Source organism: Aedes albopictus, chromosome 1, assembly GCF_035046485.1.
Source record: "Aedes albopictus strain Foshan chromosome 1, AalbF5, whole genome shotgun sequence".
Taxonomy (NCBI): Eukaryota; Metazoa; Arthropoda; class Insecta; order Diptera; family Culicidae; genus Aedes; species Aedes albopictus.
The window spans coordinates 295,584,879-295,605,514 of NC_085136.1; the positions used below are offsets into that span (position 1 = coordinate 295,584,879).

The 20,636-nt window shown below is 41.7% G+C and overlaps 1 protein-coding gene across 5 annotated transcripts in view; it reads left to right on the top strand.

Annotated features, from left to right (window-relative positions):
* The window catches only part of LOC109403600 (cGMP-specific 3',5'-cyclic phosphodiesterase), a 400,426-nt gene that overhangs the window by 318,065 nt on the left and 61,725 nt on the right, over nt 1–20,636 (top strand). For all 5 annotated transcript variants that reach the window (XM_062847017.1, XM_062847018.1, XM_062847021.1 and 2 more), the window contains one exon: nt 18,461–18,556. In XM_062847017.1, coding sequence (XP_062703001.1) covers nt 18,461–18,556 — 96 coding nt within the window. The remainder of the gene's footprint in view (nt 1–18,460; nt 18,557–20,636) is intronic.

The following is a 20,636-nucleotide window of genomic DNA, read 5'->3' on the forward strand; positions in this document are numbered from 1 at the left end:
TGGGATATCAAATAAAGACACGAGGTGGACAAGTGGAACAACAAGACGGGGATATCAGACGAAGACTTCAGCTTGCTTCAAGAAGTCGTACACAAGCTTCATATACTCAAGATCAAGTTTACCCAACACATCTCTAATGTCTTCCTTTTCTGGTTTCCCTCGGGCCCTGAGGGATGCACATAAATCGGATCTGGCAATACCGTATTCGGGGCATTCCCACACAACATGGTTGATATCTTGATAGCCTGCACCACAGCTACAACGATTGCTATCTGTGAGCCCTATTCGATAGAAATGCGAGCCCAGAGAGTAGTGATTGGACATAAGTCGACACATTATCTTGATAAAATCTCGACCCATATCCAACCCCTTGAACCACGCCGTCTTCGATACCTGTGGGAGAATTGAGTGTAACCACCTGCCCAACTCTCCTGCATCCCATTTTTGTTGCCAACTAACCAAGGCATGCTGACGAGCAATCGAAAAAAATTCATTGAAAGCGATATGACGGTCATAAATATCGCCTTCTATAGCGCCCACTTTGGCGAGTGAGTCCGCTTTCTCATTGCCCGGGATCGAGCAATGTGAAGGGACCCAAACCAAAGTGATGTTATATGCTTGATGCGATAAAGCACTCAGAATTGATCGAATTTCGCTCAGGAAATACGGGGAGTGCTTCACCGGCCTCATTGAGCGAATAGCCTCAATTGAGCTGAGACTATCCGTAAAAATGAAATATTGATCAGAGGGAAGAGAGGCAATTCGCTCTAATGCGTAGTGTATAGCCGCCAATTCTGCGATGTATACTGAGCAAGGACTTTGAAGTTTATGGGCGGCGCTATGAAGCTCATTAAATACACCAAATCCAGTGGAATCATTTGTTTTTGACCCGTCAGTGAAAAACCTTCTGTCGCAACTGACTTGGCCGAACTTGTTTGCAAAAATTTTTGGGATGTGCTCCGATCGGAGCGGATCTGGAATTCCGCGGATTTCTTGCAACATGGACAGATCAAAAACTATAGTGGAATTGGAGAAGTCTGGGAAGCAATCACGGTTGAGAATATCAAAATGTTGGTGGGATATGCTTGACAGAGGGTTCACACATGGGTGCGTGGATGCCAGAAGATTAGTGTATTTATTACTCTGAAGATAATGCGGCACAGTGCGCTTGATTGCATATCTGATGGATTGACACTGTGCTGTGAAAGTTGGAAGGAAGGGAAACGGATTATTCAACCCGTTTCTGCTCTAGCGATGGCTATGAACATGTGAATAGACATGAGTTGTACATCAGAAGCGGTAGCCACTAGACCACCAAGCTCTATAGGGCCCCTCGAACATTTTATGCAGATTATTTTTATGCACTTTTAATTTATGCACATTTTTTCAAGCGCTGCATAAAGAAGAGCGAGCTATTTACAACAAAAATGGTGCATAAGAAAACGTAATAATGATGGTAACTATGGCAACGACAGAAAGACGAAATTTACAGTGCAGAGCAAAGGGAGGTTGTAGGGGAATTTAGGAGGTCTGAAGGGATTTCAGAAGTGTATAAGGAGGTCTCAAGGATGTTTTAGAGGGTCACAGGAGCGACTCAGAAGGTCTCAGGAGGCTCAAGGTCGTCTCTGGCGTTCCAGGGGGTCTCGGGTTGTCTGGGGGTGCTTCAAGTGGTCTCAAGGGGTTCCAAAAAGGTTACCGGGAGCTCCAAGGATCTCAAGCGAGTTTCAGTGATTCTCAGTAGGTTTCAAGAGTACATGGGGGTCTCAAGAGCAGTGCAGGAGGTCTCAGGGGCGTTTTGGGGGCTCTCTCCAGGGAATCTGGGGCGCGTTTCAGGGAATCTTAGTGAGTGGCTCTAGATTTTAGGGGCATTTCAAGAGGTCACATGAGGTACCTGAAGGACTCAGAGGAGTTTCAAGGAGTTTCAGAGAGTACCAAGAGGTCCCAGGGCGCTTGAGTCTGAGGGGCCTTCAGGTTCCAAATGTCTCATGAGCGTCTCAAGAGACATTCGGAACCTGAAACTACCCAGAGACCCATTGATCTGGGGAGTTTTGGATTCCGGTTGTCTCAAGAGCGTTTCAATGGGTCTCTGGGGAGTTTAAATGGATCACACGGACAGAAATGTTGTCTGGTTGATATAACTTTACCCATAGTTCTACAAAGCTTCAAAGATATTCTTGATGTAATTGATTTAAATGGTTGTTTCACAATGATTAGATGTTTGCACCAGGCATATATTTAGTTTGAATCAACCTCTCTGAAGATCAACCATCCAATGCTTAAACCAAGAATACATGTCATTAGTAGAACAATCTTGGCTGCTGTCTACTCAGTCACGAAGAAGTTGATAAAGTTGTTCATCATGGCGACTGCAGTTCTAAGAGACGACTTCAATTCTATCGAATTCTTTCGAAATCTGTGGGTATGTATAAAACTAAAGTTATACTTCTATGATCGTATTTCAATGAATTTCGTTTTCAGTCAACGGGAATGAAATTGATTGACTTGAAATTGAGCGCGAAGAACAGCTTCCAGCACGTCTAGCAAACACAGGCATTGCAGTGGAAAACGAATTGCCTCGGACTTTGATGACTTTCACAGGCCAATAAAGCTCTATCCGTAATAGATACTATATAAACGATAAATTTGTAATCGTGTTTATCCTAAATATAATGCTTTGAATGATTTTTAAAACAAAAAATAAACATAATTTGAACGATACTCAGTGTATGCTTAAACCAACCATCCGATATAGTTAGTTCAACACTCAAATTGAGGGTCAGTTCAAACATAAACATGCTTGAATCCACCATGAGAATAATTGAGCTGTCAAACCATCAACCATAAATATTGTTGATGTAAGCATAATATGATTGAATGAACCATATTTCTTGCTCTCATCAATGCTTCAATTCTGGTTAATTCAAGCTTCTATTATTGTTCGACCTATTGTATTATGCGTGATACAATCTCAAAAGAGGATTATATAAAAGTCAATGCACAAATATGCTTGTTTGGGACCGTAATATGATTGACATGACTTTATATTTTTCTCCGTGCACAGGGGGTTCAGAAGGAGTTCCTGATGATCTTAGGAGCATTACAGGGGAGGTCTCAGGGGATTTCATGGGGAACCTGAAGGACTCAGATCAGGGGATTTTTTTTATTATCGTACAAAATGGGATGAAGGATCTCAGATTTTCATGGAACATTTACCGTAGGCAGAGTTCACGGATATGTGAATTAGAAAAAAAATTGAGAAAAATTCAGGGTTGCCTATTTTTCTGGAAAACTCAGGTGGGAGTTTTTTTTTCCCCGGACACTACTTATTTTGAAAAATCATAACTCAAGAACGAAGCATCGTAGAAACATTTTTTTTATGGAAATAAAAGCCAATTTTCTAGGAATCCAAAAATAAACTGGAAAAAGGATTCCACAAAATTTTCCACCGTTGAGTAAACTCGTAAAGAAAAGCCGAAAAAACTATTCCCGCGCTCATGGAAAATTGTCAAAGAAATATTTTGGAGAAGCTTTAATTAAGCTTAACCCTCAAAACCCCAGGACAAACCTTTTATATTTAATCGGCTGATTCTCAGAAACTATAAAATATAAAAACATGTGGTTTTCACTATGATCGATGGTGGGAAGAGTAGAACTTCTTACAAGGGTAGTTGTCAACCCAGAAGTCCATGCTTGAACCTTATTTTGAACCGGAAATAAGTGTTCCCTGGTGCAATGTTGTGGCGATTTGTTCTGCAGCTGCCTATTGACTACTCTTTCAATAAATAGCTGTTTTTACCGGCTGTTCGAGTCCGTATGAAGTTGATCATCAATATTAACTTCTTTTCTCGATCAGCCTAGATAGCTGTGTAGTGTCGGTAGCGATTGTCTCAATTGGCTAAGAATAACACTACGGACCGCCTGTTCCGGTGGTAAGAATCCACCAACAGGTGACCCCTAATTCATGGTGTGATGCGGCTTTATGCTTACCGTGCCTAGGAATGAATGGCTAGGGGGGTCTAATAAAAACCTAACCGCTAACGGAGCCTGTGGAGTACCAGGGCGCCCTCCACAGTATGTAGCCCTTACTGCGCTAACCGGAGCAATGGTGCAGTGGACCTTGTGTTTCTCCGAGACAATCAGCTGCCCTTCTTTAGTCTCACTTGAGGCTAAATAAGGGCGGGATTATGAAGATGTTGTTAATTAGTTTAAATTTTCACCCATATGGTTTCGCATTATGCGATTTACACAGTGTATTCTGTGTATCCTCGCCTTTGGCGTTTTCCAATCGATACCGATTTGGTTTTATTGTTGCTGTTCTTTGTTGTGCTGCTGTTGCGAAGAGTTTAATCTTACCTAGTTTGGGTAGTGGCTACGGTTAGGATAGCTCAGATCAATCTTCAGCATAAAAGAACAGCAACGATCAATCTTTGCAGACTTATGCAAAATGGTACAGCCCAAGTGGCCTTGGTACAAGAACCTTACTTTCGTAAGGGAAATTTCTATCTAGGAAACCTTGTGAACCCGGTGTTTGCCACTTTCAGTAAACATGAAATGGCAAACTCGCGTGTCATGCCTCGAGCCTGTGTGCTTGTCAACAACGCAATAGTTGCTACACTCATCTCTGAATTAACCACCAGAGATGTATGTGCTATCACAATTGATGTATCTGTTGGAAACCTCAACAGGAAATACGTCTATTGTTCTGTGTATTTACCACATGATGAACCATCCCCTACGGATGCTTTCAAACAAGTCATCGCATACTGCACTTCAAAAGGCCTTCCGCTAATTGTTGGCAGTGATGCTAATGCTCACCATATCATCTGGGGCAGCTCAGACATTAACTTGAGAGGCTCCAGTTTGATGGAGTACTTAAGTAGTACAGATCTTGCATTACTTAACATAGGCAACCGCCCAACCTTCATGGTATCTGCTAGAGAGGAAGTGTTAGATATAACGCTTTGCTCTAGCAGAATTAGTCACGAGCTGACCAATTGGCATGTGTCAGATGAAGAATCTTTATCTGACCATCGCTATATCTTTTTTGAACATTTAAATGTTACTTCGCAAACATTGAGTTTCAGGAATCCTCGGTCAACAAACTGGGATCTTTATACTGATTTGGTTGCAGCCAAATTTCATGGATATTCACCATCCATTGACACTCCAAGTGATTTAGATGATGCCGTTGATACTACAACGACCTTCATCATGGAAGCTTTTGAAGAAGCATGCCCTCTACGGTCTGTGAAGATCACAAGAGGAACCCCTTGGTGGAACTCTGATCTGGCGAAACTCAGGAAACAATATAGAAAGAGTTGGAACAGACGACGTTCGGCTGGTTCGGAGGCTTTCAGGTCGGCTCGCAAGGCCTACAGGAAAGCTCTCCGGTCTGCTGAACGATCCGGCTGGAAAAACCTTTGTACAAATGTTTCCAGCTTGAGTGAAGTCAGTCGGTTAAACAAAATCCTTGCGAAATCTAAGGATTTCCGGGCGAACGAACTTCGTTTGCCAAATGGCGATCTGACTTCCTCTGATGAGGAAGTTCTGGAATGCTTATTCAGCACACACTTCCCTGGATGTGTGGATATTACATCTTCGGATGATCCTGATGTCTTTTCTTGTAGTTATGATTCTTTAGCTTCGGCTCGGAGTATTGTAACTATAGAATCGATTGAGTGGGCTCTTAATAGCTTTGCTCCTTTCAAATCTCCTGGGGCAGATGGGATTTATCCTATTTTGCTTCAGAAGGGATTTGATTATTTCAAACATGTTTTGAAAAAACTACTTGTTTGCAGTTTTGCTACAGGGTATATTCCCAAATCCTGGAGGGATATTACTGTAAAGTTTATTCCGAAAGTGGGTCGTGCGTCGTATGAAGAAGCAAAGAGTTTCAGACCTATCAGTTTGACCTCTTTTCTTCTGAAATGTTTAGAACGCATTGTGGATCATCATATCCTTGATGTTCATCTGGCCAACGTGGCTCTTCATGTGAACCAACATGCCTACCAATCTGGTAAGTCCACTGTGTCTCTTTTACACAAGGTTGTTTACGATATCGAGAAAGCATTCGCTCAAAAGCAATCTTGTTTGGGTGTTTTCTTAGATATCGAGGGTGCCTTTGACAACGTGCCTTTCGATGCCATATTGGAAGCCGCACGGAGTCATGGTATATCTCCAATGATTTCCAATTGGATTCACCAAATGCTCAAAAACCGATATCTCTTCTCGACATTGCGTCTAGCAGGGATTAGGAAATTGAGTGTTTGTGGATGCCCCCAAGGGGGAGTCTTATCACCGCTTTTGTGGAATCTCGTAGCAGATACGCAATTGAGGCAACTCAATAATAGCGGTTTTCCTACTTATGGTTTTGCCGACGACTACCTAATATTGTTAGTTGGTATGTGTATCAGCACCCTTTTCGACCTGATGCAAAACGCCCTTCAGGTAGTTGAGGGTTGGTGTCGCCAATATGGCCTTTCGGTTAATCCGAGTAAAACATCTATTGTTCTTTTCACGGAAAGGCGAAACCGTAATGGCGTTCGACCTTTGCGTCTCTTTGATTCTGAAATCGATGTGACTGAACAGGTAAAGTACGTTGGAGTCATTCTTGATTCCAAGCTTTCCTGGACACCTCACATTGAGTTCAGAATCAAGCCAATATTGGCTTATGGATGTCTTGTGTGGTGGCAAAAGGGTGAAGTGAGAACGGTCCAATCAAAATTAGGCCATCTCCAAAGGATGTGCTTAATGGCGATGTCTGGAGCGTTCTCTTCAACTCCTACGGCAGCGCTAGAAGTTCTCTTTGACGTTGCCCCACTACACATTCATCTCAAACAAGAAGCCCTTTCTTGCACTTACCGGTTACGGGTACTCGGTCTACTAGAGGAAACTCCTGTGAACCGCAGTTCAACACACACCTCGTTGTTTCCACTTTTGGTGAATTGGGACAAAATTGTCCTTGCTCCAAGTGATCTTACAATTGCTTGTAATTTTCCATATAGGACATTTTCCACGAAATTCCCTTCCCGGGAAGAGTGGACATCTGGTTATCTGGAAAGAAGTATTTCAGACGGCATCGTATGTTACACTGATGGCTCCCTTCTCGAAGGTCGAGCAGGTGCTGGTGTTTATTCTCGTGAGCTAAGGCTGTATCAGTCTTATTCACTTGGCAGACACTGCACCGTTTTTCAGGCCGAAATCTTTGCTTTTATGTGCGGAGTGCAATCAGCACTTCAGCAGCACGTAATGGGCAAAGTAATATACTTCTGTTCAGATAGCCAGGCTGCTATTAAAGCACTTGCTTCGGCCAACTCCAGGTCGAAGATAGTTATCGCTTGTCGAACTCAAATCGAGGAGCTGAATTCAGCAAACGCTGTTCACCTTGTATGGGTATCTGGCCATTCTTCCATCGCAGGAAATGAATTGGCTGATTAGTTAGCCCGCACTGGAGCATCACATGATTTCATTGGCCCTGAGCCAGCTATTCCGATATCGAAGTGTTGGATTAAGCTTCAGATTCACACCTGGGCTGTCACTCAACACAGACAATATTGGAATAGTTTGGAGTCATGTCGTCAAACCAAATTGTATAGTGCTGAGCCATCTCTACGGGTGGCGAAGTAGCTAACTAATCTGTCTAAGCAGTATTGCAGCATGCTGGTCAAAGCATTGACTGGCCACTGCCGACTCAGCTATCACATGGCGAATATTCAGCAAGCTGATTCATTTGCCTGTGATAGCTGTGAATCCGATTATGGAACTTCGTATCATTTGATATGTAACTGTCCAGTTTTCGCGCAACTGCGTTTCCGAGTATTCGGTAAACACTTATTAAGTGAAACTGACTTCAGAAACCTGAATCTTCAGGATATTCTGTTGTTCTTAACCCGCTGTGGTAAAGAGCTATAGGCTCTCTTTTGCTTTATGCGTTATTACAGTGCCCTTTTCAGGGCGCTGTTTGAACCCATTGTGGTACGCTTGTGCGTTAGTACCCTCTTCCAGGGTATTTTTCCTATTTCCCTACCTGTCCCTATCCCCATCCAAATCCTTTTTCCTTCCTTTTCCCTCAGGTAGATGATGAAATAGGCTGTTATTTTGGCGATGGCACAAATGTCCCAAATGGAGGATAACGTGCCTCTGGAGCCGGCCTTCTGATACCTGATCCCTGGTGCAATGTTGTGGCGATTTGTTCTGCAGCTGCCTATTGACTACTTTTTCAATAAATAGCTGTTTATACTCGGTAGATCTATTATATTGGAATCCAAATCTGGCCTTTAATCTCTTACCGAAACGTGTTTTTACAAAGTGTAGTAAATTTTGTAAATTGGAACAGAAACCGATAAACGCCTAAAAGTATGCAATGGTCTTGTAATTATTTGTTGGCTTAAAGTATGACCCATGTTTGAATTCTAGATGGATTAATCACATGAGTGATATTTTTAAAAGAAGGACTCTGGTATACCGAACAAATTCTTCATAGACACTAAACTTCTAAAATAATCTTTTCAGGTCTAAACTGATTATGGATGTTACGCAGCAGTGTACCCCGAGTCCAACCGGAAGTACACATGTGGGCCCAGTTTCACATGCAACTCATGCTAGAAAACAACCTCAGCATTGTGTTCTTGCGTTGGCCTACCATTTCCAGCAGTTAAAGAGTTCAGAATTATTTTTAAATGCCAGGTTCATAGACGAATAGCCGGAACATTAAACCAGGGAATACTTATTTCCGGTGCAAAATCGGGTTTAAGCATGGACTTCCGGTTTGACAATTACCCTTGCATGAAGTACAACTCTTCCCATCGATCATTGTGAAACCGCTTATTTTTATATTGTATAGCTCCTGAGGGGCCTATATAGCCGAGGCGGTAAACGCACGGGTATTCAGCATGACCATGCTGAGGGTGACGGGTTCGATTCCCGGTCGGTCCAGGATCTTTTCGTAAAGGGAATTTCCTTGGCTTCCTTGGGCATAGAGTATCTTCGTGCCTGCCACACGATATACACTAGGGTGCCAATGGAATGTATGGGAAAAATTTGACCATCGAATTTCAAAAACGGGTAGTGCTCAAAAGTTTCGTCTCCTCAAAAAAAGTCCCCATGCAAAATTTCAGCTCAATCGGACTTCGCTAAGGGGTGGCCCAAAGCGGTCAAAGTTTGGCTGTTTTGAAACACGAAAAATATCCCAAGGTAGGGATACATGAAAATTTCGAAATCGAAAATTTTTTTTTGATGCCAAATGCCTTAAAAGTGCATGAAACGTCGAGATCTGGTGGTATCTCAAAAAATTTTTTTTGGAAAAAAATTGACTTTTTGGACTTAGAAAATTTTTGAGTTGGGAGAGTGAAATGAATTTGAAATGGAGGATTTGAATTTAGTTGCTGAAATATTCATATTAATAGTACTGGAACATGTCTTATATCATCGTTGGAAACTGCTAGCATATTATATATCATATATCGTTAGGGTGGTTCACTTATTTTGCATTAGGGTGGTCCTTTTTGTAGAAAAAATTAAAAAATAAGATAATAGTAATAAAAAATCTCTTATATACCTGTAAGTCATTTTCAATGTTGAATATATTCAATATTTCATTAGGGTGGCTCATTTATTTTTAATTAGGGTGGTTCTTTGAGATGGAAATTAAGAACAAAAAAATATTTCCAGAAAATTTACCTGTCATATTTTTGTATAGTTTAAAACCATGATGCTTTATTGGCATGTAACACTTTGTTGAGATATTCCTAGACCAACATGTGGAAAGGGCGTAACAACCATTACGAATTTCTGCTTCTCCTGTCCCTTCCGGGTGTATCCTCAATTATTCATGAAATCTTTTATTTTCTTTTTTAAATTTTGATTTTTTTTGGGTGCTTCACTTATTTTGCATAAGGGTGGTCCTTTTTTGTAGAAAAATAAATAAATAAAACGATAATAGTATTTGTATTTGTATTGTATTTTCCGTTAGGGTTGTTTTTTTTTGGAAATTAAGATCAAAAAATACTTCCAGAAAATTCAACCAGCTAATATTTTTCGTATAGCTTCAAGCCATGATTTCCTGCAAATCTATCGGTGAGTTATCTATAATGGGGTATTCTCTAATTATTATCTCTCCTTTCGTTCTATTAATCACGGCATCAGTATAGTGATAAAAACCGATTTCTATCTACAGAATTAAATATTGTGGTACGGACTACCAAAGAGATTTATTTACTAGAGAGGTTCATCTCAATGTAAGATTTTGAAAAGTTTTGTGAGACTAAATTCGAGTAAACATTTATTCAGCTGTTTCTATGAGGAAGAAGAGTTTAGTTTGAATAGTAAAACTGTTTGTTGAACCCCTAAGATGGGGAAGTTTTTCATTATGCGGTATTTGCAGATATAATTTACTTTTGCAATGGTCATAGCCAAGCATGCCCGTACTGAGCGGATGAAATTTATGCTCTTTTGATTTACAACACCAAAATTATCGTATTCATGCAATCTTCCTATCTTAACTGATAGAAGGATGTTGAAATAATTTAAATGTCTTTTCGAACTGTCAACAAACCTCAACGCAGTTCCGCACGGAGCGTTAAAATTCACCCGAGTAAAATCCTCTCCGTGTGCTCAGTGTGGTACTGCGGTGCGGTTTTTTTGAGAATTCGAAAAGACATTTAAATTATTTCAACATCCTTCTATCAGTTAAGATAGGAAGATTTTTTTAAATACGATGATTTCGGTGGTGTAAATCAATAGAGCATAATTTTCATACGTTCAGTGCGAACAAGCCTGGTCGTAGTAAAAGGGACGTAACGAAAGAGTGGGAACGGTTTTGTGATATTTACTAAAATCATGCTGATAGGTTTTTGGTACATTACATCGAATATATGTTCCTAAAATACATCTGATTTTTTTTTTGAACTTTTATTTTCATTTTCATTTTTGTTATTCCTTTGTGTAATATCAGTTTCCAACAAGGATTCCGGAAGAGAGAGAGCACATAACACAGCGAAACAAAAATTAAATTTTGGTCTGTCTCAATAGCAAACTTATGTGTCGCTGACAGTTTTTGGGTCGCTGAATCTGAATCCGGGCTCAGATTTGCTCCAGCACGTCAGGATTTTGAGCTATACCTCAATTTATAGGGCAAAATATGCGATTTTGGGCTTTTTTGACTGCAAGCCATTAAGCATGTAAACATTTTTTTAAGCAATCAAAAGGTGAATTGGTCAATTAACATCTAAATTAACGACTCATGCAAAATATTTCGTTTTACCTAATCAAATTTGATAGATTTAAGCATTTTATGTTAGTATGAAAACTTGCATGCAATTTTTGGAGGGTGACTTGTATGGGAAGTATCATACCTAACATAAATCGCTTAAAACTTCAAATTCGATATGATAAAACGAAATATTTTACATGAGTCGTTAATTCAGATGTTTATTGACCAATTAATCTTTTGATTGATTAAAAAAAAATATTTCCATGCTTTATAACTTGCAGCCAAAAAACCCAAAATCGCATATTTTGCCCTATAAATTGAGGTATAGCTCAAAATTGTGACGTGTTGGAGCAAATCTGAGCCCGGATTCGGATTCAGCGGCCCAAAATCTGTCAGAGACACATAAGTTTGCTCTTGAGATATACCAAAAGTTAATTTTTGTTACGCTGTGTTATTCTATGTTTTTGTTCGTCCCATCACGTTAGAGTTTAGGTTCACTCACCACTTCGGTATGCTATATGGTAATCTTGTAGCTAAGGTATGTTTTGTTTAGATAGATAGAAAGCAACCTACTGTTGTTCTTTCCCCAGCAACGCTACTGTGTTTTCAGAAATGAAGCAGCCCAAAGCAAAGAATCTTTTTAGAAAAGATAAACAAAAAACCTTTGTTGCACATCATCATAGCCTATCAAGCTGTCATAATTTGGATACGTTTAAAATCAGTTTATTATTCCTTATTTTAAACCATAATAAAAATCTGGACCAACATTTGTGTTGCGGAACAACCATTGCAAACGCTTACTTACTTACTTACTTTCTCGTCCATTCTGGGCATATCTCAATATATTATGCAAACATTTCCAATTAACAGATAGAGGAGAGTCAGCTCTATCTGTTACTGGTAAAAAAAAATCCAGGGACATAAGAAGCAGAAATTCGCAATGGTTGTTACGCCTTTTCCACATGTTGGTCTAGGAATATCTTAACAAAGTGTTACATAAAGGATCATGGTTTTAAACTATACAAAAGCATGACAGGTAAATTTTCAGGAAATATTGTTTTGTTCTTAATTTCCATCTCAAAGAGCCACCCTAATTAAAAATAAATGAGCCACCCTAATGAAATGTTATATATATATATTCAACATTGAAAATGACTTACAGGTATATAAGAGATTTTTTAATACTATTATCTCATTTTTTAAATTTTTCTACAAAAAGGACCACCCTAATGCAAAATAAGTGAACCACCCTAACGATATATGATATATAATATGCTAGCAGTTGCCAACGATGATATAAGACATGTTCCAGTACTATTGCTATGAATATTTCAGCAACTAAATTCAAATCCTCCATTTCAAATTCATTTCACTCTCCAGCTCAAAAATTTTCTAAGTCCGAAAAGTCAATTTTTTTCAAAAAAAAATTTTTTGAGATAACACCAGATCTCGACGTTTCATGCACTTTTAAGGCATTTGGCATCAAAAAAAAATTTTCGATTTCGAAATTTTCATGTATCCCTACCTTGGGATATTTTTCGTGTTTCAAAACAGCCAAACTTTGACCGCTTTGGGCCACCCCTTAGCGAAGTCCGATTGAGCTGAAATTTTGCATGGGGACTTTTTTTGAGGAGACGAAACTTTTGAGCACTACCCGTTTTTGAAATTCGAAAATTCGATTTTCATTGGCACCCTAATATACACATGCAAAATGGTCATTGGCAGAGGAAGCTCTCAGTTAATAACTGTGGAAGTGCTCATAGAACACTAAGCTGAGAAGCAGGCTTTGTCCCAGTGAGGACGTTACGCCAAGAAGAGGAGAGGAGAGGAGGAGCTCCTGAGTATCAACAGGTTAAAAATAAAAAGTTTGTCATGGGGCTTTGAGGGTTAATTGCTGATTTTTTTGGAATGTACTTTTTTTCGTTTTTGAGTTATGGCCAATTTTGTGAAAAATGTCCAAAAGTCCCATATAAGCATTTTCTTTGAAAAATCATAACTCAATGACGAAGCATCGTAGAAACAAAGTTTTTTTTTATGAAAATAAAGCAAATTTTCTCTGAAATTCAAAACAAATATTGACTGGAAAAAGTTTTCCACAAAATTTTCCTCCGTTGAGAAAATTCATAAAGAAAAGCTGGGAAAAATATGCCCGAACTCACGGAAATTTTTTAATAAAATATGTATGAGAAGGTAATTTATAAACTTCAAATTCAGTAACATTTCGGATGTACTTTTTTTCGTTATAATTTTGTGAAAAATGATCATATAAGACCAAAGAATAGTTCCTTTTTTTTCTTTCTTCATTTTTCGTGAAAGTTGAAAAGTCCAGCCTTATTTCAGGACACGCGTATATGCGAAAAAAATAAAATAAAGAAAAAAAAACTCGCTTTCGCTTTTTGAGTTCCATTTTGGTCTCTCGGGAATTGCACCAAATATTCTTGCAAATGTTTGTCCGAGATTTTTTGATGATTTCTTCGGAGAATTCTCCAAGAAGGTTCCCTACGTGAGTTCACCCTTATGTTCATCCAAGTATTTTCCCAGAAGTTTCTCCAGAAATTCTACTACAAGCTCCACTTCAATTCAAAGTTCAGCAATTTCTCCAAAAATTCTTCAACATGATCTTCCAAAACTTGTTCTAGAATTTCGTTCTGAATAGAAGATCTTCATAGAATATTTCTAGAAGCTAGAAGTTTCACTGACGATTCTTCCAAAAGTATCCCCCGGATTTCTTTGAAAAATTCTACCAGAAGGGGTTTTGGGAATTCTCTTAAGGACAAACGTCTTAAAATCCCGCTTCAACAGTCCATCAGAACTTCAGGCGCACAAATCTGAAGAAGCAAGCTTCAAGCAACAGTGCATTTTATTATTCTGTTCTTGCTCACTTGTAATAAGCTTAAAATAAGAAGATCAGGTGCACTGGTGTTGTTTACGAAGAGATTTGTGCCCTCGAAATCGTGAGTAGGTGCCAAAATCGGCCATTTTGGGATCCTAACAAGTCTGTCCTTAAGAGTTCCTCTAGGAATTGTTCAGAGCGCAGGTGTGAAAATTCTTTCAGGGCTTGCTCCAGGATACTCAACGGAAGTTATCCCTGGAAGGCTTCCACAAATCAGATTTTTTTTTTTAAGTTCCGCCAAGCATTTGTCCCGTTAACTTAATTCTTTCGGGGAAGAATTCTCAGATGGCACCTCTTTAGGAATCTCAGAAGAATCCCAATATGATATGACAAAAACATTTAATCATTAACCTAGTCATCAACGCGCCGGAAACCACCAAAAATCTCGAAAAATATTGATCTGGTTCACGGTGGCGTAGAGGGCCGAATTTAAAGATCTCCATCCTTTGTAAATGCCCGCCATTACGGTGATCTGTATACAGGTCAAATTTCTGTAGACTTGCTTAAATTCGTTGTTGAGACTACGCCGCCATGCACCTCTGGGTCTGCCTCTGCTGTGATGTCCTGTTGGGTTCCAATATAACGCTTGCTTGCAGATTTTGTTTCCGCCCCTGCGTAGAGTGTGATCGACCCACCACCACTTTTGTTACCGAATTTCTTTCACTATCGGCTTTTGATGACATCGACGATGGAGCTCCACTTTGGATTTCCAATTGTGAGGCCACCATGCACGAATTATACACCGCAGGCTGATACATACCAAGTTTCACTGGCGGAAAGCAGCACAGATTTCACGTGCTAGTTGAAAATTCGGATTTTGGTACGACGACTGATCTGGTTGTTTTTCCATACATTTTATAAACTCGCAAAAGTAGCCCTCGCCTTCTTGGTCCGTGCCCCTATGTCGATCTTGGTGCCGCCATCGACGCCATTTGGCTACCAAGATATTGGAAGCTTTCAACATTCTCCACTGATTGACCGTGTTACATCCAACGATTTGGTCTTGTTGACGTTGATGGTAAGACCTGCCACTGAGGAGCGATTGGCAAGATCATCGAGCTTGCTCTGCATATCAGAGCGCCGTTGAGCTAGGAGAGCAACGTCATCAGCCAGTTCGAAGTCATTTAGGTGCTCCACAGCAATCCACGATTCGGTTCACGGTCAATCGCACCTACCAGGATCTCGTCGATTACGATGAGGAACAGTACCTAGCGGTGATAGTATACATCCTTCCCTCACTCCAGCAACGACTCGGATGGGATCGGACAAAACACCTTTGTGCAGTACTCTGCACGAAAATGCTCTGTACTGTGCTTCAATGAGGCCGATGATTTTCTCAGGGAGACCCTTGCGCCTGAGGGCTTCCCACATGTTTCCGTGATTGAGACGGTCGAAAGCTTTTTCAAGCTGAGGTGTTGATGGCATGACCGATACTTGAAAAAGGTTTCCAAAGTGCTCGAACCAGCGTTTTAACTGGTCAGCCGAGTCGGTCAGTAACTGTCCAGACGCGTCTTTCACGGGCATCGTAGCATTCACCTGAGTCCCACTAAGGCGACGTGAAACATCGTAGAGGAGACGAATGTCGCCGGTGTTTGCGGCTTTCTCGCCTTCGTCGGCTTGGGAGTCCGTCCACGTTATTTTGTCTCGCCTTCCTTCCTTCACTTTCTTCTCGAGAGCCGAATAGCGCTGACGGGCTACGGCTTTGGCTCCTCGTGTTTTCGCTCGCTCTGTCGCGACTTTGGCGTTCCTTCGCTTCTCTATCTTCCTCCAGGTATCATCTGTGATCCACTGCTTTCTCCGGGTTCGTAGCTCACCCAAATTATTCTCGCCGGTGGCGATGAATGCGTTCTTGATGGCGGTCCATTGATCTTCTACGCTTCCACTTTCCAGAATATCCGCAGAACGATTCTCTAGCTCCTCGACGAAAGACCTTTTCGCCGCAGCATCTTCCAGTCGGCGTGTGTTGAACGGCACCCGATTGTCTTCTTCTGTCGATGGATTCTCGCAATGCGCAGTCGGATCTCGCCGATTAGAAGATGATGGTCGGACGCAATGTTGGCGCTACATTTGTCCCGCACATCAAGAAGGCTCCGTCTCCATTTTCGGCTGATGCAGCTCTCCGTTGTCGCTTATTGTAGCCTCATTGGCTAGTTGTGCCAGTTTTCCCTGCAGAGCTAGGGTTAAAACATTCCAAGTCCCAATTCTTGTCCGCTGTTTCTCGCTAAAAATCGTTCCCGTGGAATCATTTCGTAATCTTTCATTTTCGGTTTCTGTAACGGTTTTTGTGTTTCGGAAACAATAGATTGTTGGCCTAAGGTTCGCTATCCACCGTAGTGGGGCTGCCACTTTAGGTATAGCTTCCGGTGGGGAAGCATTCCATACTCAGCCGCTGGATACCAGAACAGACGCTATTTGAACAGGCGCTCGGTCGTACCTCCTCAATCTAACTGAAGTCAGAAGGACAACAGTGCCCAGGCTGCACTACCAGCTAAGCACACAACTCTTAGCTGGCGGTCTTTGTCATCGCTTGACCCGTGGAAACATGAGGTAGGAACTTACGAGGACCAAAGCTATGTTGGATGCTCTCCTTATCGACTCACCATTTTGCAGTTCTGCATATGTGGCTAATAGAGCCAAAAGCGGAGAAGCCACTGATGTTTGTAATCCGTTCAAAGTTTGTGGTCAAAAACGACCCCAGGGTCTTAGTTGTGACATCTCCTTAGAGATTAAGGAAAGTTTTAAGGTTTCCAAAAATGGTATGGTTCGATCAGATGTGCTAGATCTTATCGTGAGAAGCACTAAACAGCAAAACCATATTGAATACCCACCTTGCGTCGGTCAATCTCTTTAATTAAACAGCACCCATATTCAACTACATTATTGTTGAATCCCGAAAAAAAATCTTCCATGGCAAATGATTGCGCAAATATTTCCGCACCGTGTTCATTTGTTCATTCGCAACGCATCCAATCATCACAATACTTAATGCACAAACGCAACGAACAGGAATGGATAGGTATGGCGGGATGTGTGTGTGATATCCGTGACAATATTTGATTAATAAATTATTGCAAATTCACGGCCGGTAACCGCCACCGGGCCGGTATTCGAGGACACGTGGAACGGAAACCAATTTATTTTTTCACCATCAACCCCGGAAAGTGATAGGTATGTAGCGCCTCTTGGTCAACTCGGGCCATATGAAATTTTCCGCACAAGTGATACGGATCGTGATATTTTAAGTACAATATTATTATTTGTATAGCGAGGTAGGCATTTTCCTCAATTGAGAGAATGACCGAAGCAGGTTACATTGCTACCGTTATGGGATCTTTCATTCTGCACTTGAGAGCTACTCGTTGCAAAATATTGAATGGCATCGCCCCAACCACACAATGGGCGTTGTTCGTTCAACAGTGTTCTATATTTAGCCAATTTTCATCAACCGGAGGACAATTTGGTGTCTCAATGCGGAAGTTGGGGCGTGCCACGGTCGATGGTTATTTACTCCTATTGTTCGCAAAACAATGACACTTCCACACAGATCGAAGGTGTAACGAAAACAGGAAGCGAGATAAAAGCTCAGAACGATTATTGCTGCTCTTCACTTCACGTTACACTGGTAATACCCACAAAAAGAGACAAAGTTTGGCATGCGAAATAATACATCACCGATTGTTTGTTTTTAAGCTTACCGAGTTGAAAAGCACTCGTTATAGTAAAGGATCATTTGATACACTTGAGGAATTACCGCTTTAGCTATATCCCATGCTTATTCTACATTAACCATCGAACAAAGGAGAAGCATTTTTGCAACAGAATATGCCAATATTCATGCCATACGAACATTGGACGGTGCTAACCTTCCAGCAGCCGTAGCGTCCAATCACTTCCAATTAATGCGACCAAAGACCATATCACCGTTCAATTAAATTTGATCCTCCACTTTAATCACACTAAGCTCACTGTCACCGGAGAAAGACTTTCCACACAGTGCACTTCACCGAGGCGAAGATCCTTTTCCCGCAGTTAGCCGCCCCCTACATCAACCAACACCCACCCACTCCCACACCACTTAAGTGGATCGGATTACTGCACTTTCAATCTATCCGTTCCGTTTATTCACCGATTGCTTTTTCCACTTTCTATAAATCCACCTCGATTTAATCAAACCACCCATCAGTCACCATCCATCCGGCGCGGCGCTACCCAATCTAGGACGCCACCACCACCACGTACCCATATAATCAAATTTTCTTAGCACACCATAACGTTTCGTCAATGGTTTCTAATCAAAGTTCATTTTCCTCTTTTTTTTCCTTTCTGTTCTTTCGTTTTTGCGTTGAACCGTGCAACAGAACCATCTGGAGAGGATGCTGGACCGTCCGGAGCATCAGCCGCTGTCCAGGCGAACCAGCCACAACGTGGACGTGGAGGATCTCGTTCAGCAGCAGGTTAGTGAAATAATACAACACTGGTGGCTGACCTTAGAGCTTCTTCATTTTTCATTAATACCTTCAGCTTACACGGTGGGAGCCTAAAACACAAACTGCTATTCCTAATTTTATTTTTTTAACACATTTACATAACTCAAACGTATCGTATAGATCCAGAAGCCGATTACTGCTGAGAAGGCAGAGCTCGGGCCATTAATACTTACTTGATGGGTTACAATTCGCAGCGGTGAGTCTACGCCAAATAAAGCAATCGTCTCCACTGGTCTCGGTCCTGAGCTAATCACTAGCAATCGCCATGAACGATAAGTGTCCTTAGGTCCAACACAACTGCAAAAAAAGTAACGTGTACGTGGCCTACCACAACCAAAGACCCCTTCCTGGTTCTCTGCTAAATAGAGTTTGTCACTACTCAGGCATACGAGTTACGTGCCCATCCCACCGCAGCCTGCCGTGTTATATTCGCTTCACTATATCCATCTCTTCATATACTTGGAACAAGTCGTGGTTCATGCGACGCCGCCAGATGCCGTCCTCCAGTTTACCGCCGAGTATTGTTCGCAGCACTTAACGTTCGAAGACTCCAAAGGCTTTCCGATCAGCTTCTCTCAACGTTCACGATTCATGGCCGTATAAAGCAAACGGAAGAATCAGAGTCTTGTACAACGCGAGTTTTGTCTTCGTTTGCAGCCTACGGGACTTAAGCTAGTCTCGCAGACCGAAAAAAAAGCCCGATTCGCAGCTGCAATCCGTCTTTTCACCTCGCCGGTAATATCATTATCGCACGATACTAGAGTACCAAGATAAACAAATTCGTCTACAACATCAAACTTTTCACCACCAAGCACCACTTCGTTACCACTACCACGGCCGGACCGACGTTGACCACCAGCAATCATGTACTTGATGTTTGTGGTGTTGATCGTTAGTCCAATCCTCGCTGTCTCTCTTTTAAAAGGTATAAACGCCTTTTCCACGGCTCGTCGGTCGATCCCGATGATGTCGATATCATCCGTGAAGCCAGGGGGCGCCCCTTTGCACACCAGCTCTCCTTATCGCTCTTTCCAGCGCTATGTTGAACAGTAAGTTCGAAAGAGCATCGCCCTACTTCAGTCCGTCAAAGGTTACGAACGATGACGAAATTTCATCCGCAACCCGTACACTTGATTTCGAACCGTCAAGCGTCGCACGAATCAGTCTAATCAGCTTCGCCAGAAAACCATGTTCGATCATAATCTGCCATAACTAATTTCTCTTCACTGAATCGTACGCCGCCTTGAAATCAATAAACAGATGATGGGTCTGCAAGTTGTACTCCCGAAATTTATCGAGAACCTGCCGCAGGGTGAACATCTGATCCGTCGTTGATCGGCCCTCACGAAAACCCGCCTGTTATTCGCCGACGAAGGACTCCTCAATTGGCCTCAGCCTGTTAAACAGAATTCCGGACAAAATTTTGTTCGCTGAATTGAGAAGAATTACAGAGGATAAATCCGTGCACTCCAGTCGATGCCCTTTTTTGTATAGAGGGCAAATGAGAGCATCCAACCAACCAATAAAATACGGTGTTAGAGTTGATACAGCTGCTCTAATGACTGTCGTGACCTCGTCTAGCGTTGGAGGTTCCACAGCTTGTCCGTCGTCATCGATTCGAATTCTGTCTGTCGCTCTTCCATTCCCACCGTTCAACAACTTCTCGAAATGCTCTCTCCACCTGGCAGCCACCATTGTCTTGTCTGTCAGCAAGTTTCCATTACGGTCGTTGCACATGACGGGAGAAGGCGCTGTTTTTCTCCGCACGCCATTGACAGTTTCGTAAAATCTCCGCATATCATTCTGTTCATTACTCTCTTGAGCCTGAGCAATCACATTTTCCTAGTGCTCTTTTTTCTTTTTGCGGTGGATTCGTTTTTAAGCTGCTCTTCCTTCCCTATATCGCTCCCTGCTCTGCCGGGTTCCAGACACCAGCATCCGGCTTCTGACGACATTCATCCGTTATCCTCTGACATTCCTCGTCGAACCACCCGTTCCCAGGTCGTCTTTGAGCAGTGCTTATCACCTCCAGCAGCAAAGTTAACTA